General features: G+C 42.4%; 1 protein-coding gene across 3 annotated transcripts in view; it reads right to left on the bottom strand.

Annotated features, from left to right (window-relative positions):
* FNDC1 (fibronectin type III domain containing 1) overlaps positions 1 to 26,983 on the bottom strand; it is a 119,138-nt gene that overhangs the window by 65,229 nt on the left and 26,926 nt on the right. Inside the window, exons 1-3 of one of the 3 annotated variants that reach the window (XM_064292892.1) lie at positions 20,787 to 20,987; positions 18,203 to 18,289; positions 17,714 to 17,782 (exon numbers count right to left, since the gene is read on the bottom strand). The exons of the other annotated variants lie outside the window; for them this stretch is intronic. Coding sequence (XP_064148962.1) covers positions 17,714 to 17,782; positions 18,203 to 18,289; positions 20,787 to 20,934 — 304 coding nt within the window. The 5' untranslated portion in view covers positions 20,935 to 20,987. Of the gene's footprint in view, positions 1 to 17,713; positions 17,783 to 18,202; positions 18,290 to 20,786; positions 20,988 to 26,983 lie in introns of those variants that run through there. 3 annotated transcript variants of the gene reach the window in all.

The raw sequence follows: 26,983 nt of genomic DNA, 5'->3' as shown, positions 1-26,983 counted from the left end.
ACAGGCTCCCCCGAGGCTCTGGCTCTGCTCTCTAACCTCCACTGCCTGGGAGTTCAAGAATGTGGCCAGGCCTGCCCATCAAGCAACAGGGAACACGGCTGAGGCTAGCTTCTACAGTCAATCCATCACATGGCCAGTTTTACATAAAACCTACAGTTGGTAATAAGCTCTCACATGGTTTACTTTAATTATCCTTATAACAGCTCTGAGGTAAGTAGGATAGATATTATCTTCCCCATGAGTTAACCGAGGTTCAAAGAGGTTAAGTAACTTACCCAAGGTCACACAGCTGGCCACTGCCAAACAGGAAGCTAAATTCAATCATTCTGATTCCAAATTTCATTCTCTTTTAACCATGTCACTTCCCACCGTCTCACCAACTACCCAGCCACTTCTGCTAATCCATGTGGAACAAGCATTTGAGCTTGATGGCCCCCTTCAGAGTGTGAACACAATGCTTTGCCCCGTAGGTACTTAAACAATGTTCTGAAATGCATCGACAGTATACTACTCAGCAGGTAGCTGAGCCTAGCTGGAGTCTCCCAAAGACTGCCCTGTGAGAGGTGTCCCAATAGTAAATGGAGTCCCCATCTCCAGAAAAACCAGAAAGAAGTGAGAACATCATCACCCTGAGCACAGTAGTCTATCTTTCAAATCTTTGGGTTTAGGAAAGTCAACCACATTCTTTTTCAAATATCTTGAAAACTTTCTTTTTAACATTCTGGGTTTTATACGCCATCAAACATCTTTTACAAACCATCTTGTAATCCTCTTTTAAGCTGATGCATACATTAAGAAAAAATATCCATATGCTTCAAATTTGTTGGCAATTAAATTAAGTGTTTTTTCTAAGCCCTGTATCATAGTCTTACCAAAGACTTCTGGAATTTTCTAATAAATCTGTGTAAGCCTTTTATCTCGAAAACAGAAAGTCACAAGTGCCAAGAGGAGGATTAACCAGGAAGTACAGTATGCACCAGCTTACATTGAGCAAGGTACCCTCGAGCTTAAGCTTGTTACTTGCTAATCTGTGGTGAGCAATTTCACATGGGATTCACCACATCTTTGCTGTGGTGGGGGACAGGTGAAATTGTGCACTGCAAACTGGTGGGCAGGCACAATCAGTCCTGTGCGTACCTTGCTTATTGGGTTATCCAGCCCTGGCCAAGAGTTATCAAGTTCACATTCACAAGTGTTGAGAGTATCTTGAACTTGGCAGAATACATTCCCTCAATCCCTCTTGATACAAGATAATCAGGTAAGTCTTACTCAGAACTGGTTGATAACAGAAGACCTACAGCAATCAATTACACACCGTCTACTTGGCAAACCAGCTGGGTAAAATAGTTACCATCTACATTGTATTAGACATCAGAAAGTCAAATGGGATTAGACCATTTCTACTGATTGGTACCACCAGCCACGCAAACTGACAAATGTTCTAAATTATTTCGTACGGAATAACTGGATGTCGTACAGAATCCAAATGTGTTCTTTTCACAAAGAAAAGAATATCCAAATTCAACACGAGGCTTTGCCCATTTAAAGTTAAATGCCATTATAATGTGGTAGCTTCTGAATTGCACTCGCACAGTCCCTAGATAAGAGTCACTTGAATCTGAGTCTGTTACTTACTAGCTATGTGACTTTTAGAATCCTCCCTGAGTTTCTGCTGTAAAACAGTGCGCAGCATATTGGGCTTTGTAATATAATCCGTGCAAAACATTTTATGCAGTACCTGGCATATATTAAGCGGTCATTAATTGTTAGTTAAGGAGCCTTGGTGGCACAACAGTTTAAGTGCCCGGCTGCTAACCGAAAGGTTGGCGGTTCTAACCCACCAGCCCCTCCGTGGGAGAAAAGACCTGGCGATCTGTTCCTGTAAAGATTACAGCCTAGAAGGCCCTGTGGGGCAGCTCTACTCTGTTACATGGGGTCGCTATGAGTCAAAATTAACTTGACAGCACCTAACAGCAATTGTTAGTTGTGGGTGTGATAAAAATGAAAGGCATCGTTCATTAGACTCAGGAAAGTAGTGGCCATGAGTGCATCACAGGACTTACCACAATGCCCTGCATGCAGAGGGCACTAAAAAAACTTGTTTCAATGGACCAGATATGAGCAAATGAGAAGAACTTATTGATAAAGACTCTGTATTGGAAACACTTTCAAATATGAAAAAAAAAAAAAAATGAGGTTGTCTATATCCAGCTGACTTATTTTACACCACAAACTGAAAGCATTACTCATCATCCTTATCAACATCAACATGGAACCATTAGCAACCACTCTAAGTCTCTACTCTGTTGTCATAAAAAAGGATATGAAAGCTGCTGTCTGGCAACCAACTCTCTCTTGGTGCAGGTCTTAGTCAGCAGGACTTTCTGGTTTTTTGGCAGAACGTGGGGCATCACTCAATCTACAGCTTTGTAGAAGAGGTGGTTTACCCACTGTCCAATTTAATGTCCCACTGCCCAGTATAACATCCCACCCCCAAAATAATGTCCCACCGGGCAACTTGATTTCCTACCACCCAACGTAATATCCCATTGTCCAACTTAGCGTTCCACTGCCCAATATAACGTCCCACTGCCCAACTTAACATTCCACTGCCCAACTCAGTGTTTCACTGCCCAACTTAAAGTCCCACTGCCCAACTTAATGTCCACTGCCCAACATAACGTCCCACTGCCCAACTTAATGTTCCAGTGCCCAACATAATGTCCTACTGCCCAACTTAAAGTCCCACTGCCCAATTTAACGTCCCACTCTTCAACTTAATGTCTCACAGCCCAACTTAATGTCCCACTGCCCAACTTAATGTTCCACTGCCCAACTTAATGTCCCACTGCTCAACTTAATATCCCATTGACCAACTTAACATCCCACTGACCAACTTAACTTCCCACTCCCCCAGCCCCCAAGCTTCACAAAGATGGTACTTAATCCCCATCACCATGAGCTGGAAGAACAGCTTTCTGTAGGCCTATGCTACTCCCCAGACACACCCTTGTCTCCTACCTCCATGAGGACCCAGTAAGATGCCAGGGCTTGGACACTTTTGTTGGTTAAGCATGGTAAGGAAGAGATGAAGAAGCGTGAGGGGAAGAAGACAGATGGGGTGGGAAAAGAAGAGTGAATACGTGTTAGAGAGAGGTAAAGGGGAACAGAGGATAGCCAGAGATGGAGATGGAACATCAGCTTTGCCAGCTGCACCTTGGTTTGAAGTCCCTGATCCCTGACATTGTGCTGACCAATGTCTGCCCAGGAAGATTAGCCATAACAAGCACCTGACCAGCCTCTATCCACCAAAGGCGCATTCTTCCTGGGTGATCCCTGACACATAATCCTCCTGAAACATCTTTTAATTGATTCACACAACTCTTCTGCACACCCTCTAGCTGTGGTAAGTACCCCGAAGTCCCCTTTAATGTCACATTTTCCTGTCCAATAAACAACTTTAATACTTTTAACTACTTACTAAATGAATTCTCTTGTGATATTCGGATAGGCCCAGCTATTTAACAATAAGAAAAAGATGGGGGAAATTCAAGCCAGATTCAGAAGAGGACTTGGAACAAGGGATATCATTGTCAATGCCAGATGGATCTTGGCTGAAAGCAGAGAATAACTGAAAGATGTTTATCTATGTCTAATTGATTAAGCAAAGACATTCAATTGTGTGGTGAATCATAACAAATTATGGATAACATTGCAGGGAATAAGAATTGCAAAACATTTAATCATGCCCATGCAGAACCTGTACATAGACCCAGAGGCAGTCGTTTGAACAGAACAAGGGGATGCTGCGTGGTTTAAGATCAGGAAAGGTGCGTGTCAGGGCTGTATCCTTTCACCATACTTACTCAAACTGTATGCTGAGCAAATAATTGGAGAAGCTGGACTATATGAAGAAGTTGGCATTAGGACTGGAGGAAGACTCATTAAACCTGTGATATGCAGATGACACAACCTTGCTTGCTGAAAGTAAAGAGGACTTAAAGCACTTACTGATGAAGATCAAAGACCACAGCCTTCAATATGGATTGCACCTGAACATAAAGAAAACCAGTATGGGCCAATAAGCAACATCAGGATAAATGGAGAAAAGATTGAAGTTGTCAAGGATTTCATTTTACTTGGATCCACAATCAATGTCCATGGAAGGAGCAGTCAAGAAATCAAACGATGTATTGCATTGGGCAAATCTGCTGCAAAAGACCTCTTTCAAATGTTAAAAAGTGATGACATCACTTTGAGGAGACTAAAGTGCATCTGCCCCAAACCATGGTATTTTCTGTCACCTCATATGCATGTGGAAGTTGGACAATGAATAAGGAAGACCAAAGAAGAACTGATGTCTTTGAATTCTGGTGTTGGTGAAGAATATTGAGTATAACAAAGACTACCAAAAGAACGAACAAATCTCTCTTGGATGAAATACAGCCAGTATACTCCTTAGAAGTGAGGATGGCTAGACTTCATCTCATGTACTTTGGGCATGTTGTCAGGAAGGACCAGTACCTGGAGAAAGACATTATGCTTGGTAAAGCAGAAGGTCAGTAAAAAAGAGGAAGACCCTCGGTGAGATGGATTGACACAGTGACTGCAATAATGGGCTCAAACAGAGCAACGATTGCGAGGATGGCACAGGACAGGGCAGTGTTTTTTTCTGTTGTACACAGGGTCACCATGAGTTGGAACCAATTTAATGGAATCTAATAACAACAGTAACAAGGAAAAAGGGACACTTATTCCTTTAATTTGAAATGGGATCTGTCAGGGTGTTATCAACAGCTAATTGGAGCCCTACCAGATGTAAGACATTTACAAACATCTTCACTATAAGCCAGTAACATCCATTTACAGACAGAGAAACAGAGGCTCAGAAAGGTTAAGGAAAGTTTTCAGACAGCAGTAGGCAGTAAGCTGGACCTGGTGCCCGTTCTGTCAGACCCAGAATCCTGGTTCTGCCCCCTTGAGTTCAGTAGCTGTTGATCGGAAGGTCACAGCAGTTAGTTGCAGAGTTGCTGCCGGTAGTCAAGTGCCACACACAAGGCACCTGCTCTGGGAAACCATCCCCCTTGGTGCCTCACATGCACCTTTTGTGAAGATCTGGCTTGCAACACTGGGACTCGCTGTCCATGGCTTTCATGCCATGATTCCACATATCTCCAGAAAATGTCAGCAAAGTTCCCTAGGGCCTGGGAGCTTTCCAGGGGAGGTCAGTGCCATTTGTCCCATCAGGATCCACTCACTGCACCTTTCCCCTTAATGTGTATAAAGGTCCTGAGTGCTCTGAGGAAAGAACACCTGATGAAGAAACAAGTACTGGTCTACCGCACCAACGGATGGCTGCATGACCTACACCATGAAGAAGGCAAGATGCTGAGGAGAGAATTGGCACAGCATGCCCGCATCCCTCCAGCCTCCGGAGATGCACAAACAGCTCCTCTTCACCAGTGCCCGGAGGCAGTGAATCCTTGCTGCATCTTCAGGGATTGGGAGAAGAGAAAAAAATTTTTAAAGAAAAAGAACCTAGATCTTCCCTCAAGATAATCAATGCTAATTATTAATAATGCTACTAAGTGTGGAAGCCCAAAGAGACTCCATAAAGCGATTAAAACTAACTTAAAAAATAATAAAAAGCCTAAGTACCTTCAGTTCAAATTTTTTGCTGCCCACTGGAACTGAGCAAGTGTCTACTCTTCAGAAACCCCGTTTTCTAGAATCATGTGGCAGATGAGGAAGCCCCAGGAGTCCTACCCGACTGGAGTATAAAAAGAGGTTATGTGGTCAGAGGCTACTCCCACAGGCTGGCTCAGACAGCCACCATTTGTGGCTCACACATGGCCCTCAGATCCCAACGTGACTGCCTCAGGAGTGAAGAATATGTTTCCTGGAACCACTCAAGTTCTTGTTTGTTTGTTTCACACAAAAGGCACTGGCTCACTTTGTCATGTAACAGAGATCCTCCAACTTTTCACTTAAGTTTACCTAAGAGCAAAGAAAACTCAATCCCCCAAAGCCTGGAGCACAATTTATTTATAATGCTAGTTTTTCTCAAAATCATATTTGATTTTTGTTGTCCGTTCCATAGTATTTTGGTGTTTGTTTTAAATTAAAAATAATATTTTAAATGACTTATTGCTCTGCTGCTAACCAAAAGGACAGCAGTTCAAATACACCAGCTGCTCCTTGGAAACCCTATGGGGCAGTTCTACTCTGTTCTATAGGGTCACTATGAGTTGGCATCAACTCGATGGCAATGGGTTTTGCTAAGAAAAAATTTGCAGTTGGATGTGACTGGTTTATCATATGCCTTCCAGGGCTTCTGGCAGCACCATGTTCTCCCACCTTCTAGAACCCTAGGTGAGGAAACCCAGAGACTCCCTGGTGCGTCAGCAGCTCTGGCTGCCATTCAAACTGTCAAGCAATAATTGACTGAGTCACTGACCCCAGCATAGAGCTATGAATGTCAACAAAAACTATTCATGCCTCCGATTTCACCTTTTAGGACTGGGGCTGTGCTGGCTTCAAACTGCCAGAGGGCCCTGCCACGGAGATAACTTGTCCCATTAATGAAACCTGAGAACTCTGCACAGGTTGGCAATGGAGCCACCTACTCTGTGAAGCCCTGGCAACTCAATGAAGCCCAGCCACTCAGTGGAGCCCTGGCCATGACTGCAAGAAGTAAGAGGCTCCACAGCTGCTTTTATGGATGTGTCTATCAAGGCCGACACACTATACGCCTCTCAAGATGCTCTGCCCTCCTGATGAGCTGACAGTCTTATTTTACCACTAGGCAGAGTCCCTGGTGGGGCAAACGGTTAACTGGCTCAGCTGCTAACTGAGAGGTTAGAGAGTCGAGTCCGTCTGGGATCATCTCAGAGGAAAGGCCTGGTGATCTGCTTCCAAAAAATCAGCCTTTGAAAACCCTGTGAAGGCCACAGTCAATGGACCCAGACAGAATAGGAGGAAAATGTGGACCAGAATCTCAAATTCCTAAACAACAAACAAACAAAACCAGACCTACCAGACTGGTTGAGAGTAGGAGACTCCACAAGACTATTGCCCTGAGATATTCTTCAAACCTTGAACTAACCCCTGGGGACGCCTTGTAGCTAAATAACAAATTGGCTCAAAAAATAACAAATATCACCCGTAAGTACTGTGCTCCTTTAAAAAAATCACCTATAGGAGACCAGCCAACAATTACTTTAAAACAAAAATGAGGATGTAACGGGGCAGGGAAACTAAATTAATGGAAACAAAACCAGAAGGAAATAATGAGAATGTTCATGCGTTGTGAAGAATGTAACCAATGTCACTGAACAATAGAAATTGTTGAATGGAAACCTAAACTGCTGTGTGAACCTTCCCTGAAAACACCACAAAATACTGTCCAAAAAAAAGAAAGAAAACCCTATGAAGCAGAGTTCTACTCTGACACACATAGGGTCGCCATGAGTCGGAGTGAGCTGCACGGCAGCTGGACTGGAACCACTGTGGAGACAGGTCTTGGTGTCCTGCGTCATCAGTCAGCCTGGAAGACCAGCACCAGTGCGATGTCTTCGGTCATCTCACGTTTCTGACACAGACTTCACTGTGGTGCCTGTAACAGGGGTTTGGGATGAGCCCTTCTCTGCTCACTCACTGCTCACCCCTCATCCGGGCCCCACGGGAGCCATGTGGGAGGATCAGGTCACCAGCTGGGAAAGCTCCCTCTGTTTTCCATTCCAGGAGTGAGGGTTGCAGAGTCACCAGAAGCATTATTCTAAGCCCACCTGGTGGCGCTGTGCTTCTCAGCTACACTTCCTGAGCATTCCTGAGGGCCACAGCTGGCAAAGTAAGTAAATATTCTTCTCTGATCTCCAGGACGCCTGAAATGAGGACATCTGGAATTTCTGTACCCGACCCCACCCCACCCCATCCCAAGTATACCACAGACTCACCTCATCGATGGTGAAAGCTGAGAGGGGGGAGTGTTAAATACTGCAGGAAAATCACATACCAATTAGAAAGGATTTTTTGGTTCCGTTTTTAATTTTACTTTGAGTTTGTTTTAGTCTCTAAAGTTCTGCCTTTGTTTCATTCGAAAGTGGAAGGGTAAGTAACGCACAGTTGTTTTCTGTTACTAAAAGATCTTGTTTTGTTGAAGGGGTTTTTGGTTACCTTGTTTTAAATATTTTATCTTCTTGCTGTTATCCAGCTTATGGCTTAAAATGAAAGATCCAACTGCAATATATGGGCAGTTTGGTGGCTTAAAAAAGAAAGCACTTTCTTCCATGACTTCTGTAAGAATTTGGATGGATCCTGTACGAGAAGCCACATGCCCTTTAGAGGCACCACAGCTCCCCTCCGCCCCCTTTTTCTCTCAGACTTTTAAGAAAAGCCCCCATGGACATACAGTCAGAAAGTGGTAACTGGTCCCCAAGATGCTGACCTGGTCCAAGGTGTTTTTTTGTTTCGTTAAGTGCCGTCGAGTCAGTTCCGACTCACAGCGACCCTATGCACAACAGAACGAAACTCTGCCTGGTCCTGCGCCAGCCTTACAATTGTTGTTATGCTTGAGCTCATTGTTGCAGCCACTGTGTCAATCCACCTCGTTGAGGGTCTTCCTCTTTTCTGCTGACCCTGTACTCTGCCAAGCATGATGTCCTTCTCCAGGGACTCATCCCTCCTGACAACATGTCCAAAGTGTATAAGACGCAGCCTTGCCATCTTTGCCTCTAAGGAGCATTTTGGCCACACTTCTTCCAAGACAGATTTGTTCATTCTTTTGGCAGTCCATGGTATATTCAATATTCTTCGCCAACACCACAATTCAAAGCTGTCAATTCGTCTTCGGTCTTCCTTATTCATTGTCCAGCTTTCTCATCCATATGATGTGATTGAAAATACCACGGTTTGGGTCAGGCGCACCTTAGTCTTCAGGGTGACGTCTTTGCTCTTCAACACTTTGAAGAGGTCCTTTGCAGCAGATTTGCCCAATGCAATGCGTCTTTTGATTTCTTGACTGCTGCTTCCATGGCTGTTGATTGTGGATCCAAGTAAAATGAAATCCTTGACAACTTCAACCTTTTCTCCATTTATCATGATGTTGCTCATTGGTCCACTTGTGAGAATTTTTGTTTTCTTTATGTTGAGGTGTAATCCATACTGAAGCCTGTGATCTTTGATCCTCATTAGTAAGTGCTTCAAGTCCTCTTCACTTTCAGCAAGCAAGGTTGTGTCATCTGCATAACGCAGGTTGTTAATGAGTCTTCCTCCAATCCTGATGCCCCGTACTTCTTCATATAGTCCAGCTTCTCAGATTATTTGTTCAGCATACAGATTAAATAGGTATGGTGAAAGGATACAACCCTGACACACACCTTTCCTGGCTTTAAACCAGTCAGTATCCCGTTCTTCTGTCCGAACAATTGCCTCTCAATCTATGTAAAGGTTCCTCATGAGCACAATTAAGTGTTCTGGAATTCCCATTCTTCGCAGTGTTATCCATAGTTTGTTATGATCCACACAGTTGAATGCCTTTGCATAGTCAATAAAACACAGGTAAACATCCTTCTGGTATTCTCTGCTTTCAGCCAGGATCCATCTGACATCAGCAATGATATCCCTGGCTCCACTTCCTCTTCTGAAACCAGCCTGAATTTCTGGCAGTTCCCTGTCGATATATTGCTGCATCCATTTTTGAATGATCTTCAGCAAAATTTTGCTTGTGTCTGATATTAAAGATATTGTTCTATAATTTGCACATTCGCTTGGATCACCTTTCTTGGGAATAGGCATAAATATGGATCTCTTCCAGTCAGTTGGCCAGGAAGCTCTTCCATATTTCTTGGCATAGACAAGTGAGCACCTCCAGCGCTGCATCTGTTTGTTGAAACATCTCAATTGATATTTCATCAATTCCTGGAGCCTTGTTTTTCACCAATGCCTTCAGAGCAGCTTGGACTTCTTCCTTCAGTACCGTCAGTTCCTGATCATATGCCACCTCTTGAAATGGTTGAATATCGACTAATTCTTTTTGGAATAATGACTCTGTGTATTCTTTCCATCTTCTTTTGATGCTTCCTGCAACGTTTAATATTTTCCCCCATGGAATCCTTCACTATTGCAACTCGAGGCTTGAATTTTTTCTTCAGTTCTTTCAGCTTGAGAAACGCCGAGCGTGTTCTTCCCTTTTGGTTTTCCGTCTCCAGCTCTTTGCACATGTCATTATAATACTTTGTCTTCTCGAGAAGCCCTTTGAAATCTTCTGTTCAGTTCTTTTACTTCATCAATTCTTCCTTTTGCTTTAGCTGCTCAACACTCAAGAGCAAGTTTCAGAGTCTCCACTGACATCCATCTTGGTCTTTTCTTTCTTTCCTGTCTTTTCAGTGACCTCTTTCTTCATGGATGATGTCCTTGATGTCATTGCACAACTCGTCTGGTCTTCGGTCACTTGTGTTCATTGCATCAAATCTATTCTTGAGATGGTCTCTAAATTCAGGTGGGATATACTCAAGGTCATATTTTGGCTCTCGTGGACTTCCTCTGATTTTCTTCCGTTTCACCTTGAACTTGCATATGAGCAATTGATGGTCTGTTTCACAGTCGGCCCCGGCCTTGTTCTGACTGATGATATTGAGCTTTTCCTTCGTCTCTTTCCACAGATGTAGTCAATTTGATTTCTGTGTGTTCCATCTGGCGAGGTCCATGTGTATAGTCACTGTTTATGTTAGTGAAAGAAGGTATTTGCAATGAAGAAGTCGTTGGTCTTGCAAAACTCTATCATTCGATCTCCGGCATTGTTTCTATCACCAAGGCCATATTTTCCAATTACTGATCCTTCTTCTTTGTTTCCAGCTTTCGCATTCCAATCACCAGCAATTATCAATGCATCTTGATTGCATGTTCAATCAATTTCAGGCTGCAGCAGCTGATAAATATCTTCTATTTCTTCATCTTTGGCCCTAGTGATTGGTGCGTAAATTTGAATAATAGTCGTGTTAACTGGTCTTCCTTGTAGGCGTATGGATATTATCCTATCACTGACAGATTTGTACTTCAGGATAGATCTTGAAACATTCTTTTTGGCAATGAATGCAACACCATTCCTCTTCGAGTTGTCATTCCCAGCATAGTAGACTATATGATTGTCTGATTCGAAATGGCCAATACCAGTCCATTTCAGCTCATTAATGCCTAGGATATCGATGTTTATGCGTTCCATTTCATTTTTGACGATTTCCAGTTTTCCTAGATTCATACTACGTACATTCCAGGTTCCGATTATTAACAGATGCTTGCAGCTGTTTCTGCTCATTTTGAGTCATGCCACATCAGCAAATGAAGGTCCCGAAAGCTTACTCCATCCACATCATTAAGGTCAACTCTACTTTGAGGAGGCAGCTCTTCCTCAGTCATCTTTTGAGTGCCTTCCAACCTGGGGGCTCATCTTCTGGCACTATATCAGACAACGTTCTGCTGCTATTCATAAGGTTTTCACTGGCTAATGCCTTTCAGAAGTAGACTGCCGGGTCCTTCTTCCTAGTCTGTCTTAGTCTGGAAGCTCAGCTGAAACCTGTCCTCCATGGGTGACCCTGCTGGTATGCGAACACTGGTGGCATAGCTTCCAGCATCACAGCAACACACAAGCCCCCACAGTACGACAAACTGACTGACACATTAGGTTTTATTAAACTATTGTAGGCTCTTTCAGTACTTGGAGACAAAGTCAACAGAGGACTTCCTGTATTTGCCACACATTGTTAGGGACTGTGGAGTCAGTTCTGACTCATAGTGACCCTACGTAAAACAGAACAACATACTGCCCAGTTCTGCACCATCCTCAAGGTCATTGTTATACTTCAGCCCATTATTGCAGCCACTGTGTCAATCCACCTTATTGAGGGTCTTCCTCTTTTTTGCTGCGGGTCCTTCTCTCTGGACCAGTCCCTCCTGATAACATGTCCAAAGTATGTGAGATGAAGTCTCACCATCCTCACTTCTAAGGAGCATTCTGGCTGTACTTCTTCTAAGACAGATTTGTTGGGTTTTTTGGCAGTCTGTGGTATATTCAATATTCTTCACCATCGCCATAATTCAAAGGTATCAATTCTTCTTTTGTCTTCCTTATCCATTATCCAGCTTTCACATGTATATGAGGTGACTGAAAACACCATGGCTTGGGTCAGACGCACTTTAGTCTTCAAGGTGACATCTTTGCTTTTTAACACCTTAAAGAGTTCTTTTGCAGCAGATTTGCCCAATGCAATGTGTCATCTGCTTTCTTGACTGCTGCTTTCATGGGTGTTGATTGTGAATCCAAGTAAAATGAAGTCCTTGACAACTTCAATCTTTTCTCTGAGGTCTTCAACACTCCTTGCCCCACCGCCTGGAGGAGCAGCTCTGAGGGAAGCCCACACATGGGCATCAGAAAAAGGATCCCACTGTCAACTGCATGGCTTCCTCAGGGTTTACTGAAGGAAAAACCTGTGACCATATATTTACATATATAGATATAGAATGTAATGGGCTGCTGTGATGAAATCCCACAAAACACCTCAAAAGGCTGATTTAAAGCCTGGTGGCAGAGAAAGCTGCTAACAAAGCTTCTGTTCCCAGTCAGCTTGGTCATTACTGACTTCTTTCCATGGCATTTTGAAGGGGTCTGGGGGCTGGAACTCCTGAGTTCTCTCCTACTATCCAAGAACATTGGGTTAAGTAAAGTTATACAGCTCCCACCCAAGCTTCTATCATCTACTTCTTTTTCATTAACAAATGGACTCTAAGGTTGGTGTACTCTATATCCAAATGTCAGAGAATGTTTTGAACCAGATGCTCAGATAAAGAGATCTGGGGACCTCGGCAAAGGCTCCAGTTAACCCCACAGTGCCTCTGTGGAGAGACATTTGGGAAACCACAGACCAGCCATCTTCGAGGAATTCCAATTTACAAGTGCATGAGATGCCATTCTTCACCCAAGCCTCGCAAAATATCAGGAGGCACGAATTAGGATACACGAGCCACAGACAGAGAGAAAATATTTGCAAAACACATATCTGATAAAGAACTTGTATCCAAGATATACAAAGAATTGTCAAAACTCAACAGTAAGAAAACAAACAACCCAATTACAAAATAGGCAAAAGATCTGAACAGACACCTCACCAAAGAAGATATACAGATGGCAAATAAACATATAAAAAGATGCTCAACAGCACATGCCATTAAGGAATCACAAATTAAAACAACAATAAGATACCACTGCAAATCAATTAGAGTGGCTAACATCCAAAGCCCAGAAAACTCCAAATGCTGGTGAGGATGTGAGGCAACAGAGACTCTCATTCATTGCTGGTAGGAATGCAAAATGGTGCAGCCACTTTGGAAGATAGTCGGGCAGTTTCTTACAAAGCTAAACAGACCTCCCATATGATCTAGCAATCACACTCCTAGGTATTCACCCAAATGAATATGTTCATACAAAAAACCTGCACATGAGTGTTTATAGCAGTGTTATTCATAATTGCCAAAAATTAGAAGCAACCAAGATGTTTTTCAACAGGTGAATGGATAAACAAACTGTAGTACTTCCATGCAATGGAGCATTATTCATCAATAAAACGAAATGAGCTATCGAGCCATGAAAAGATATGAAGAAACCTTAAGTGCCTATTGCTAAGTGGAAGAAGCCAATCTAAAAAAACTACATTACTATATGATTCTATCCATATGACATTCTGGAAAAGGCAAAACTATAAAGACAGTGAAAGTGCTTCCAGGGACTCAGGGGGAGAGAGGAGGGATGAATGAGTGAAGCACAGGGCACTTCTAGGGCAGTGAAACTATGATACTATAAAGGTGGATTCATGATATGCATTTGGAAAATGTTGTGTAGTTGTGACTATACAACACAAAGAGTGAACCCTAAACTATGGACTTTAGTTAATAATAATGCATCAGTATCAGCCCATCAAATATAAAAAATGTACCACATAAATGCAAGGTGTTAATGATGGAGAAACTGTGCAAGGAGGAGAGGGGACATATGGGAAGTCTCTGTATTTCCAGCACAATTTTTCTGTAAACCTGAAACTGCTATAGAAAAAAAAAAAAAAAAAAAAGACTATTAGAAAAAGATGATAGTCTGACTCATATTAAATTCATAAAAAATTTGAATGAAGTTTAAGCACAAGTGAGGCACGCAGGAGCCTGTGGTCTTGTCTCCAGGGTTACTCAGTGTAGCCCCTAAAGCAGCAGTGTTGTTCATGGATTCACCGATTGGGTCGCTGTGCTGGCACTTTTTGCCAAAGTGACATTGACATACATCAGTTTAACACACAGTCTCCATTGGCTCCTTTGGCAGAACTCCCTCCAATGCAAATACAGAAGGGACACAGTGCACAGACGGGGCCCCTGGGAGAGGCATTTACTCCTTTATCATTGGACGTGAGTCCTTATTCAGTGCACCTTATGTGTGTTCAGACACATACCCAACACACAGAAACTACGACTCAGTGTTTTTTCTTCCCCTGGTGGCACAGTGGTTAAGAGCTCGGCTGTTAACCAAAAAGTTGGCAGTTTGAATCCACCAGCCGCTCCTTGGAAATCCTATGGGGCAGTTCTACTCTGTCCTGTAGGGTTGCTATGAGTCAGAATCAACGTGATGGCAACAGGTTTGGTTTTGCTGGGTTTGGAATATGATTTTTTAATTTGCTGACATAAAACATCCAAAATAGGGTGAAGAAACAGGTATATAACCATTTTTCAGTAATACAAGTGGTTCCCAATTGCTCATGAAGCTTGGGATCACTCATGAAAAGAAGTGGCATCAGTTCACTTAGTGTCACAGGTTCATGAAACTTCTAAGCTGAAAGAAACCTTAGAAAACTTCTTGTCGGGTACCATCATTTTACAGCTGAGGCATCTAACAGGCAGAGAAGAGAGGAGCTTGCTCATTCCTGAGCTGAGCATCAGGGCCTCAATCCCAAGCCCGAGCCAGGCATTCAGGTGTGAACAGTGTATATGATTATGGTTGGGTGGATCAATTGTTATTAAAAATATGTATGATCATATACAGAGCTAAAATTAACCAGAATCCAACACTTATTTTCCAGATGGGGGACTTAGAGAAAGTAGAGTAACTGGCCTAGCCGAGTCCCTGGGCTGTTTGGCAGCAGAGTTGGATTGAGTCCATCTGTCCTGACTCCTCCCAGCATCTGCCTATGTCTGTCCACTACCATATAACCCCAAATACAGTCCCAGAAAAGACCTAAACAACTGGGAAAAGGAAGTCTTCAGAGAAGCTAAATAACAGTGTTCAAACACGTGAATGAGGTATGTCTTCCCTGGAAGAGAACATGGCGCTATGGACTTACATCCCAACAGGAGGGACTGTACATTAAATATAAAAAAAAAACTTTCTAAGACTTATGAAATGGGCTATTCACAGAGGAAGCCAAAACATCTGCCCAGAAGTCGCATTTTTGCTTAGTCCCATCAATTTCTGATTCCTAATGTTTCATATTTGGATGAGCGACCCATCTGAGAATTTCTAACGCTTCACCCACCTCCAGGGCTACCTCGTATGCCCTCCCCTTCCTCTCGTGGCTTTACCCCAATGTAGGGCTTCAGTCTGCTGCCACCATTTATCTTATCAGCGCCTCCCAGGCTCCCAAACTCCCAGTTCCCTCACCCTGCTTATTCTGTATCACAGTGCCTTGTTTATTTTCCAAATAATTTATGATACCATGCATTAATTTTTGTTTATTCATCTATTGCCTTTCTTTCCCACTAGAACACAAACATCATTAAGAAGAGCCCTTGTCTTTTTTTTTTTTTCTTGTCTATCTTGTTCACCTAGAACTGTGCCTGGAAGATCACAGACTTCTTGAATGAATTAAGAGCTAAAGTCCTATTTTTAGGTAAAGACGATGTGTTTCAGAGGTCTAAGCCAGCAAAAGGGGGCTTTCTGGAATTTAAACTAAGTCACTGTTTCTAGAGGAATAAATGAATGGGTTTTCCCCCAGTACAAATAAAACACTAGAAGAACATTCTTCTTGGCAAAGATGTTGTCGAAGCACTAAGCCCCTTTGGACCTTACTCCAGGTGCCAGTGCCAATGTCTCCATTTTGAGGACAGATTTCTTCTTTTGAATGAAGACACGTGGAATTCAGAATCCTTCTTTTGTTTGGCAGGATTATCATATACTTAACCATCTCTCAGAATAATATCATAGTCTACTCTCCAAGCCTTATAAAAAAAGATATAGATGCATGTGGATCACATATTGATAATTTTTCATAAATTATTCATAATTTCTTCCGGAATTCTAGAACCAACTCTATTCATTCTGGATATCCTTTTTTTTGTTTGTTTTGTTTTCTGTTTTTTTTAAGTTCTACATTGTACCATATGCTGCAAACATTTTCAGCTAGCAATTTCTTCTGGTATCTTTTTTTAACATAATGTATGACAAATGTAATATCATGTAGTATAGCAAGAACTCTTTGTCCAACCAGGGCCCACAAAGGCTTCTGCAGAGAGAAGTTAAATTAGTACAAATATTTACAGTGTATAAAACCAATAGCGAGTTGGAGCATAATTGTCTCCAATCTCTGATTCCCAGGATTTCTGTGACATATGGTTAGTCATAAAGGTGAGAAACATACTCCTTAGTGTTTCTATTTAAGAACTCGTAAGAAATTAATTACTTAAGAAACCCAACCCAAAAGCTCGTGACTCCTAAATCCATGTCTAATCTTTTACTTCTCTTTCCCAACTTTCGATCCCAATCACCTACATTTCCATTATAATGCTCCACAATCATCTTACAGCATGCATATTTGAACAAAAACATCTCATCTTTTCTCACAAACCACTTTCCTTTTCTGTTTTGTTCTTCCACCTCCTTTTCATATAAAAAGGACTTTGAAAACCCATCAAATCTGATCTGAGAACAGATTATAGTAATTGGCTTCACCATACTCACCTTCCTCTCAACAATAACTCCAGACTTATTTATTTAAAAACACTGTACACAAAAATAAAACATAGCTCTTTGAAATATTACCCAGCCACACTCTAAAATAACTGTATTCATTTTGCATTACCTTTTCAACACGAATTAAACAGATTCAAGAAACACACAAGAAAATGTCAACACTCCCCTCAATAAGTAAAACAATATGACCAAATGACATCAAAATGATAAAACATACATACAAATATGAGGCGGAGATGGAAGGCAAGTTATCTAGTGTATCACAAAATACCCCAAGGATTTAAGAAAACAGAACAAGACTTGGTGTAACGTATTTGCCCATAAAAGCCACTGTTTGGTAGGTCACATTCACTGATGCCATTCACAAGTGGAAAAAAAAAAAAAAAGGAGGTATTAAATATCCTAATCAGGCCAGTACTGCCATCTCAACCACCATATTTGCCTGTTACCAGGGCAACAGCATCCAAGATTACAAATAAAGAGATGCAGACAAGACATTCCCCAACACCAGACCATGAAAGAACAGTGAGAGATGAGCAACACTGGCTGCATTCTGGTACAGCAGGTGCAGGACAGCTGACAAGACTGTGTGGCACGTGTGTTAGTGTAGCGATGGGAACTCCATGAAGGTTTGTAAGAACACGTGTGGGAAAGAAGCACAGCCCTCTCAACAGACTGTGCTTCAGTGAAGACATGAACCAAATGAGCGAAGAGTACCTGCGACGGTTTCATTAAGTGGTGCTGGACCCTTAATGGGAAAACCATCAATCTTGATCCATTCACCTCCTAAATTAGGAAAATGCAACTCGATAGTTAGAAACAAGGGCTATTGGATTTTCCACATGTCAGCACATCCCTAATGTACATTTAAATGATCTTTTCAATAGTCATCAGAAGGGTCTGTCCAGGCCATATGAGTGACTGGGCACCTAAGCTGGACAATAGTTTGGTCTTTTGCACATTGCTTTGTCTAGTGAATACTTAAAATTTTCAGACAAAATGCTAATAACCTACATTAAAATTACCTTAAAAGAAGAGGTCAGTCTCTCTAGTTTCTATCTTTTGACTTTTTAGACAAGTATAAAAACTTCTTGTTTGGGAATTCTTTAATAATTGACAATTGGTATTGAGCTGAAGAAGCAAGAAGGGATGTCTAGTCCAATCCAAGTAACAAAAACATAGCCTCTAGTTCTAGATAAGACTTACCAGGTGGACTTTCAGCTCTGTAAACTGGACGGCTCACTCCACTGTGATTTTCTGCAGTAACCAGCACAAAGTACACTACCCCCGGCTCTGAAATATATGGTTCATATCAAGCTACCATTTCACATCGCCAAGAATGACATAGTTTGATTCACTAGCCATCTTCCTTATACAAGTTATAACAAAATGTAAAAACTTGAATTAATTCACAAACCTAACTATAGCTTTGGCTCTCTCTCTTTTCTCTCTTTCATCAAAAATCACTCATATTCCTCTTATTCACGAAAATACACCTGACCCAAAGAAAACAAAATTTATTAGGTACAAAGTACATGGTATGTGTAATAAATCTGGATTCATGAGCAGTCAACGTTAAAAGCTTTTTAATGTGAAATCAAAGTAAAGAATAGGAATGCACTGTCCACTAAATAGCAGTTTTAACAGACAGTGTCAGTAACTATAAATAATATTCCCCCATAGAAGTTCCAAATAGAAATCTCCAGAAAATAATAAGAAAAAGTCAACATAACTATGGGCTTAGCACACAGGATGCAATACCTAATAAATTCAATACATAATGATTCATGAAATTTTCTCCTTTGCAAAATAACATGTCCCCCTTACTATGTCTACACATTTTCTTTGACCATGTCAAGAAAAAGTTGGCAAAATATTTCACGGAATCTTGGACATGCTAACTCAAAAAGATTGGACTTCACTTTTTGAATTGCATCTAGAGGTCGAGGTCAAATGGTAGCAATCTCTGGCTGAATTCCTGAAGTTGTCAGGATGCGAAAGGAAACCAAGATGCAATATTACAAAGCGAGCGCACCCTGCACTTGCAACTTCTAAAATCAAAACTCTATAGTGCTGGTTTTCCTCAAAATCAGTTAGTGTCTTGTGAAAGGTAAGTGGAGATGTCAATTCCTTGAAGAGAAGAAAGTCTATGGGCATTGGAGGGGATGGAGGGTTGGAGAGGTAAGAGTTAGTTCTGTCAAAGGCAGTCATGTCCATTACCTTCCTCAGAGTGAGAAGCATTCCTTCAACAGAATTTCCCTCCTTAAGCCAGAGGCCCAGGAACAGCGACCTAGCTGACACCATCTTGGATGCCTACTGCTCTCAAAGCTGGTCTAATTTCTGCCTGACGATGGCAGGGCTGGTGGCATTTAGGGTTTGGCATGATCTGCCAGACTAATTGGGAAATGCTCTGGGTTCAGATAAACTGCAGAATCATGCTCCGTCAGGCACTTTCTCTGTTCGCTCTGAGATTACTTGTATTTCAAAGAAATGTAATCCACATGTCTCTGATTCCTGTAGAGTTACCTGTTGCTGTCAAGTCGATTCTGACTCATAGTGACCCTATAGAACTGAGTAGAACTGCCCCATAGAGTTTCCAGGGAGCAACTGCTGGATATGAACTGCCATCCTTTTGGTTGGCAGCCACTGCTCTTAACCACTAAGCCAGCAGGGCTCCCATGTTGCTTGGGAGACACTCTGTTTTTCAGTGAGCTCTGCAGCTCTCTTCACACGTGTGTTTCTTCTCTGTAGCAATCATAACAGCCTAAGGTTCGAGCAAGCAAATATGACTTTCAGCCTGACAGAATCTCCAGTGAACCTCAGAGCTGGAAGGTGGGGGGCACAGTGATAAGAGCTTCCAAGATACGTACTTTTGCTTGAAACCGTGAGGAAGGGAATCTGGCCTCCTTGATCTCCCTGTCTGCATTTCCTGCTGTCACCCAGAGAGTACCGGCCGTATCACAAACAGGGGGCAGAGAAGGAAGGGTGTGATAATCTGTGATCAGGGGAGCAGAGCTTAGGAGCCACAAGCTGGTTACGAACCACTGAAAGAAGGTGGCAAGATGCTAACTTGGCACGGGGTGGGGGTGGACATAGTGTTCATAGGTGCTGACTTCTGTTACCTCCTATGATCCATCTTAAGGCTGGACCACAAGAAGGTGGTAAAATAAATGGAGTTCGAGGCTGCTGGGATCAAAAAAGCAGAAGATAGAGGATCCAGAGGAAGCAGCTCAACGCCTAGGTTTAAGACCACCTACATCTGCACTTACAAGATATTTAGGCAAAATTCAGAAGATTCTACACTTCCAGAAGTAAATGTAATGGGGGGCGGGGGGGTGGGAATTACACCTTTGAACCAGATATGGCTAAGGATGACATATCACACACACCTTTCAGGGACGTATTACTTGAGTACTCCCTAATGGTTTTATAAATTACAAATTCCAACATTAGGTTATAAGTTATCCAATAGTCAAGTTCCTATGAGATAAAAAGGATCAACACATTGCCAAAGCCCATTCAGAAACTAAAAATTGTTTCCAACATCAATTTGGAGAGAGAGAGAGCCGGGGATACTGAAGAATTAAAATGCATGACGGGAAAGCCCAGAGGCTAAGGTGAAGGACTTTAAACAACAGCACCCATGAGGAGCCTCTCTGGACTTGGCTGCCTGTTCCCAAACAACCACTAGGTGCTCTGAGGCAAGACCACAAACAGCTATCCCAAGAATGTAACTGAGAATGTTGGTTGACAGCTCATCCTGCTAGGAACAAGGTCACACGTCACTTACCCACATCCTCGATAAGGAAGGAGGATGTCTCCGCATTCACCTTGATGTAGCTAAGGCTTTTCAGTGACTTCCCATAGGCAATGTTGTAATGCTCCACGGGTCTACTGGCAGCATCTTTGGGTGGCTCCCACGTGACTTTCAGGCCCATTTTAGTGGACAGCAGCCTCACATTCCTTGGCTTCAGAGGGCGATCAACTAAGCAAACAGCGCAACTATCAACCGACGGCAATGGCACATTGGGAAAACGAATTTTTTCCAATATTGTCTGATACCATTAGCAAAAAAGTAAATATTTTCTAATCTGTTTGATCCTCAAGACTTTAAGTACAGTCATATTTGGACATCAGTACTCTATAACAGGAAAACAAACATACCAAACCCACAAGCTTTTATGTATTTTGGATAACTGTGGGTGGTAAATTTAAATCAAAAATGAAATTACACTCTAGGCATTCTCTCCCTTGATTATGTTGCCTCATTGTTGCAAGAATAACAAACTAATAACCTGACATATTCTTTAGAGGCATTCATGTAGTGAATATATTTTGTATGGTACAGTTGGACAATATCTTTAAAATACCTCTGAGAAGAATAGCATAAAGCTATCACGGTTGAGAAGTAATATTCACTGTATTCAAAGTGAGCCAACCGAATTATTCACTTCCATGGGGAAAACAAATCAAGGTTATTAACAGTTTAAAAGGGAGGTAAACCCTGGTTTTATCCACATACACATAATTTAAATATTTTGATATTTTGGGCCAAAAGAAGAAAAACAAGTGATTAAGAAGCACAATTACTTTTTTATCTTAAGTCTTGGGGTCCAAAAAAAACCTCCTGATTTTCAAAAATAATCAAAATGAAGCGTGACATGTAGTAAACACGATCTCTCAGCTCCCTATGTAACTGATGTTGTAAAGTAACATTACGTAAATATATGCTAAATATTCGTGCCACATTTCAATAAACTTTGGGCAAGCTTGAGTCTGAAAAGACTATTCAATGTACAAAGCACTCTCAGGAAAGGAAAAAAAGGTAACCTAAATAAAACAAAAATCTTTAAATTTAGTAACATTAACAGAAATGAACTTGTAAACTCATGGAAGAAAGAAGGGCAGGGACTGTGTTTCATGATGGCACATACATGGTTAGTATGTGATTTTAAGACTGAATGAAAATCCTGAGCAGAGTAAGTACAGATGGCTCTAGAATACATCAATAGTTCCTCCCCAAACCACCCCTCTGCTCTGGAGGAAAACGGGTTAGCAGAGAAGACAACTCCTGAGACCCTGCTTGGAGAAATTCCAGGGATGGAAAAAAGAGCGTGAATGTGATGGTTTTCAAAGCATTAGAGAAAGAGTGTCCATATCAGAACCAAAGCCACGATGGTAGAGTATGGTCTCAGCCAAAACCCACAAAGCACTCCCTCTTCAGCTTCACAGGTGAGGAGCCTGAACCCCAGGACAGGGGACGTCAGGGTAAGAAATGCCCTCTGGGGAAATCTGAGTTGCAAATGAGCTTACAGAAGCCCGCCTGTTTTGGGGTTGCTAAGGTGAAAATATGAAGATAGCAAACCTGTGACTTTCTGCGCCTTTAAAATGAGCAGTAATGGCTACTCTTCAATAATTTTCATATATCTTTCCTTTCCAGGGTTTTCTTTGCCGAAGGATTGGGGTTCATTTCCCTCAGTTTCCCTTATTACTCCCAAAGCCTCACTGCAAAAACCTCTCCTCCTTCTCTCCATCTGCCCAACTCCCTTCTTCTAGTTGCAGTCCCTAATTCTCTCAGCACAGAAATCATTCCCAGGAACCAAATATCTCACACTGAGGTGCACAGAAGCAAAGCAAGGTATCCGGAAATGTGGCGAAGGGAGGTTTGTGGTTGGGTGTTTCTCCGAGTGAAGAAAACTAATGAATATGAAAATAGTGCTTTACCTCACAGTTCAATTCCACATCTTTTTAAAGGATAGTTAGATCTTGAACAGGCATCCTGAAATGTGAAACATGGAAAATCCAAACACTGTCATTTGTCACACTCCTATTAAGCACCAGTGATTCAATCAGAACACAGCTACCTATGCCAGACAACGATTTCCTTTTATCACTGATCGCGGAAAAGAACAACAGCTTAAACACATGCTGTTCTTCCCCGATACGCCTCACATTTATCTTTGGACACAGCATAGAACAATTTCCAAGTTACAGCTGAATTCAGATTCAAATGGCTGCACCAGCCCAGCAGAAGGAGAGCCAACTCAAAACCATCAAGGACTCTGATAAGATGGACAAAGTAATTAAGGGCAAAGGGGCAAGACCTCCGAAGTCCCTGGGTTGCCCAAATCTAGTGAATATCTTTCACTCTGCCTGCTCAAATCAGACTTCCCAAGTCTGTCCACGTGTGAGTTTGTTTTTCTCCTCTAGCCACTGATCCAGTACCGTTACGCCGTGTGGCTCCACACCATCACTGCCTTGCCAAGACTTGGATGTTGAGAAAAAGAGAAGATGCTGTACATCTACTCGAAAACACATAGACACGGGAAAGCAAATGGACAGAAAAGGAGGTTTACTGAGGGTCCAGCATATGTCTCCTGCTGCACTAAGCCCTTAAATTCATGCCATTGCATGAGGTGCCCATAACACAAGCCATGGGAGAAATCATTTACCTCCCCCCATATTACAAATAGGACCCCTGGTGGCACAGTGATTAAGCACTCAGGGGCTAACTGAAAGGTTGGCCATTTGAACCCACCAGCCACTCCATGGGAGAAAGATGTGGCAGTCTGCTTCCATAAAGATTTCAGCCTTGGAAACCCTATGGGCCAGTTCTTCTCTGTCCTATAGGGTCTGTATGAGTCAAATTGACTCGGTGGCAATGGGTTTTGTTTTACATTATAGATCAGGAAACCATGGCCTGGAACAGAGTCAAAAGGCCACCTCAGTGCTGGAGTCAAATACTAACTCAGCTTTATCTGACTCTTCCCACAGCCCATGGACCCTCAGAATCTATTCCTGGTCATCAATGATCAATAAATCCATTGAAAGCTAGTTAGTTTAGGTAGTGACTACTGTCACAAAACCAACTATGAGGCTGCCACAGTTAGTGTTTGCTACCACCACCTCCCCCCACCACCCATTTTCTCTCTGGGGGCGCTCGGGCCCCACCTGCAGTCCCTTCACCCTGCGCTGGGTGCCTCCTCTCTGGAAGGTGTGGAATAAGTGAAGGATGTGCCGTCTCGTGGGGGTGTTTGCATTCATGCCACAAAACTGTAAACCAAACGAATGACTGTCTGATAGTGACATTTAGGTCTGGGAGAGGTACCTGATGAAGGTCATTTTTGAGCATAAAGCCACTGGGGGTCCCTGAAATCATACCATAGAGGCAGCCTTGCAGTTCAACTTCTTGTAAAATCAGTCCTCAATTTAAGTTTCTGCAAAAGCCTTAGGCCAATATAGCAGTATCTCCTTTGCCCACCTCCCCAGACACACACACACACACACAGATTGGCTCAGATAAAGAAAATACTACAGTGACTTGATTAGGACTTGATTTTCATCCCCTGCCACTGCCATCAACTTTGGTATTAATTGGTGTCATTTTTTATATTTCTTAGTGAACATCAACCATAACCAGCTCAAAAAGAATTAGATGAAAATAAGAACAGGAAGTCTAGAAAAAAGACACTCTTCTCTGTTTTTCTGTTCTTCCCATTGAGCCCCCCTTGCCTTTAGCTCTGAGGGAATGCACTAAGCCGACAGCTATCCACGGAACAATCATTCCAGGCAGGGGCAAGGCAAGGGTGCGTGAGCTTAGATTATGCCGCAGTAACATAGAAACATGACAGTTTGTTCTATCCCTGATCATCTTTTTGAGGGTCTTGATGACCTCATTCCTTAAATGTAAAATAAAGGCACAAGGGGTGTGATTGGGATTTCAGTGTCTTTGGGCTGCCCTTTAGGTTCTGCGTTGTGGGACCTGTGTTATGGTAGCTCAAAGATGAAATATGGCAAAGTGGTTCCTTATTTATTTGTAAGTGTTTTTAGAAGCTTAAAGGAGAGACTGTCCTCTCTGCTATTTAAAGTACATAATCTTTTGTGATAGTTTGTAATTTTTTCATCTAAAGAAGAAGGATACTAGGTACCTCTTTTAAGCTTTAAGCCACCAGTTGCCTTTGAGTGGATTCCAACAGAGTTGAACAGTGTTCCATAGGGTTTTCAATGGCTGGTTTTCCAGAAGTAAATCGCCGGGGCTTTCTTCCAAACCAAAAAAAACAAACCCATTGCCATCGAGTTGATTCCAACTCATAGCAACCCTATAGGACAGAGCAGAACTTCCCCATAGGGTTTCCAAGAAGAGACTGGTGGATCTGAACTTCTGACCTTTTGGTTAGCAGCCAAGCTCTTTAACCACTATGCCCTGGTGTGCCTCTAAATACCTCAAAAACTGTCTTGCTCGAGAGAAAAGGACAAATCCAAACTTAGCACAAAAAGAATTGTGTACCCTAACCAAGGTGACACAGAGAGGGGAGGTGACTTCCCAGGACTGAAGCATGCATGGCAGGTGAGGTTTGGACACGCAATTTTTTTCTTTCATTTCCACAGGATGCAAAATGAGGACAAGAGCTTGCACTGCAGACTAAGGGATTTTAGGTTAAATGAAAAGAATTTCCTGTCTGTGTCCTGCCCATCTCCACCCATGCAAGGCTGCCTTTGTGAACACAGACAGATGGTAAGATGCTCCAGACAGATGGAGGAAGCCAGTGAGCTTGTGCTATGACAAGGAATTTTATACCACGAGTCATTTTCATAGTTCATACCAGTAACCTCTGTCCAGATTCAAGAATATTTTGTCAGGTACCTGGTGACAAAAACGGTATTTTGGTGATCTTTTAGGCATCCAGCCAAAGCTATTCCTAGGCAATTGCCAGGCTGGACATTTCTGGGTCATAGCTCCCACAAGACCTCTATTGGTATGTCTGGGAATGAAAAAAAGGGCGCAGTCAACTCCTATATTTCTTACTTTGATCTGACTCCAAACTCCAGGTTTTATCCAAGAAGGTCCCAGGAAGCCAATTCGCTTAAGGGTCAATGTATGTATGAGGGTCTGCTCAAGCAAGGATGCATACCAAGATTACAGTGGATCTGCAGTGCCTGCCCTTAGAGGGTCTTCAACTTCCCCAGGATGGCCTCAAGGATTCCTAGAGCTGATGAACCTCCTCGCAGAGCCTGAGTCCAGAGCAAAGTTCTCAGGGCCAGCCTGGCTTGACCAATGTCTCCAGAGCCCAAGCATCACAGTGGATGTACATGACACCTGAACTGCCTAGCCTCACCTGGCATCTCTCTTGGCACACAGGCCTGACCGCATACTAGGTGCTCACGTAAACGGCTGATTGATTGTGGGAAAAGATGTCAGGAGGACTTAGACTAATGAGGTCAACCCAGGGGTCTCAAACCCAAAAGCCTACAAGGACCAGGAAGATCAAGCAAATAGATGAAGACATACTATGGCAAAAAGAAGGGAGTACATTCCATTTAAAGCCACAGTTTCATTTCAGATACCTGTTGAAAAAAGGAATTCAAGCCCAATATCATCAGATATTCTGACTTTTTTTTCCTAAGAAATAGAAATCACGACTTTTGAGTTAAATCTTCTAATTTTTATATTGATTGATGATTCATTAAACTTTCAAAAAAACATCGTGTGAGGAAAGGCACACACACCCAAACACACACATGTACATACATACACACACCCATATATACACAGTGCACACATGCACACACATGCATATATGTATGAGTGCACACACACATACATTGTACATACACACACATGTGCATGCACGCATACACACGTGTGCACGCATGCCACATTCAATCCATCAGCTGCTGTTGGTGGCCTCTCCTATGACTTTAGGAGAAACTCTTTAGTTGTTGATTGAGACAACCTCCTTAAGTCCTATTTCAATTCCGAGACCCCTATTGAGTCTTGGTCCATGAGGAAGATCTATGAATCAAGACTAAACTGAAAGTCTGAAGAAGAACTAGAACCATCCCAGTCCTTCAAGGCTTTAGGTACAAAGCTGTCCAAGGAATCATACCAATCTCCAGACCTTCCTTTTTCCCCTGAGACTCAAAGTCTCTGAAGAAGCTGGCCTGGCCCCCAAAGACGGAAGGAGGACCCATTCCAAGGCTTCTTTG

Source organism: Loxodonta africana, chromosome 1, assembly GCF_030014295.1.
Source record: "Loxodonta africana isolate mLoxAfr1 chromosome 1, mLoxAfr1.hap2, whole genome shotgun sequence".
Taxonomy (NCBI): domain Eukaryota; kingdom Metazoa; phylum Chordata; class Mammalia; order Proboscidea; family Elephantidae; genus Loxodonta; species Loxodonta africana.
Note: the sequence above shows the minus strand (reverse complement) of the source record. Positions and strands in the feature narration are given on the sequence as shown.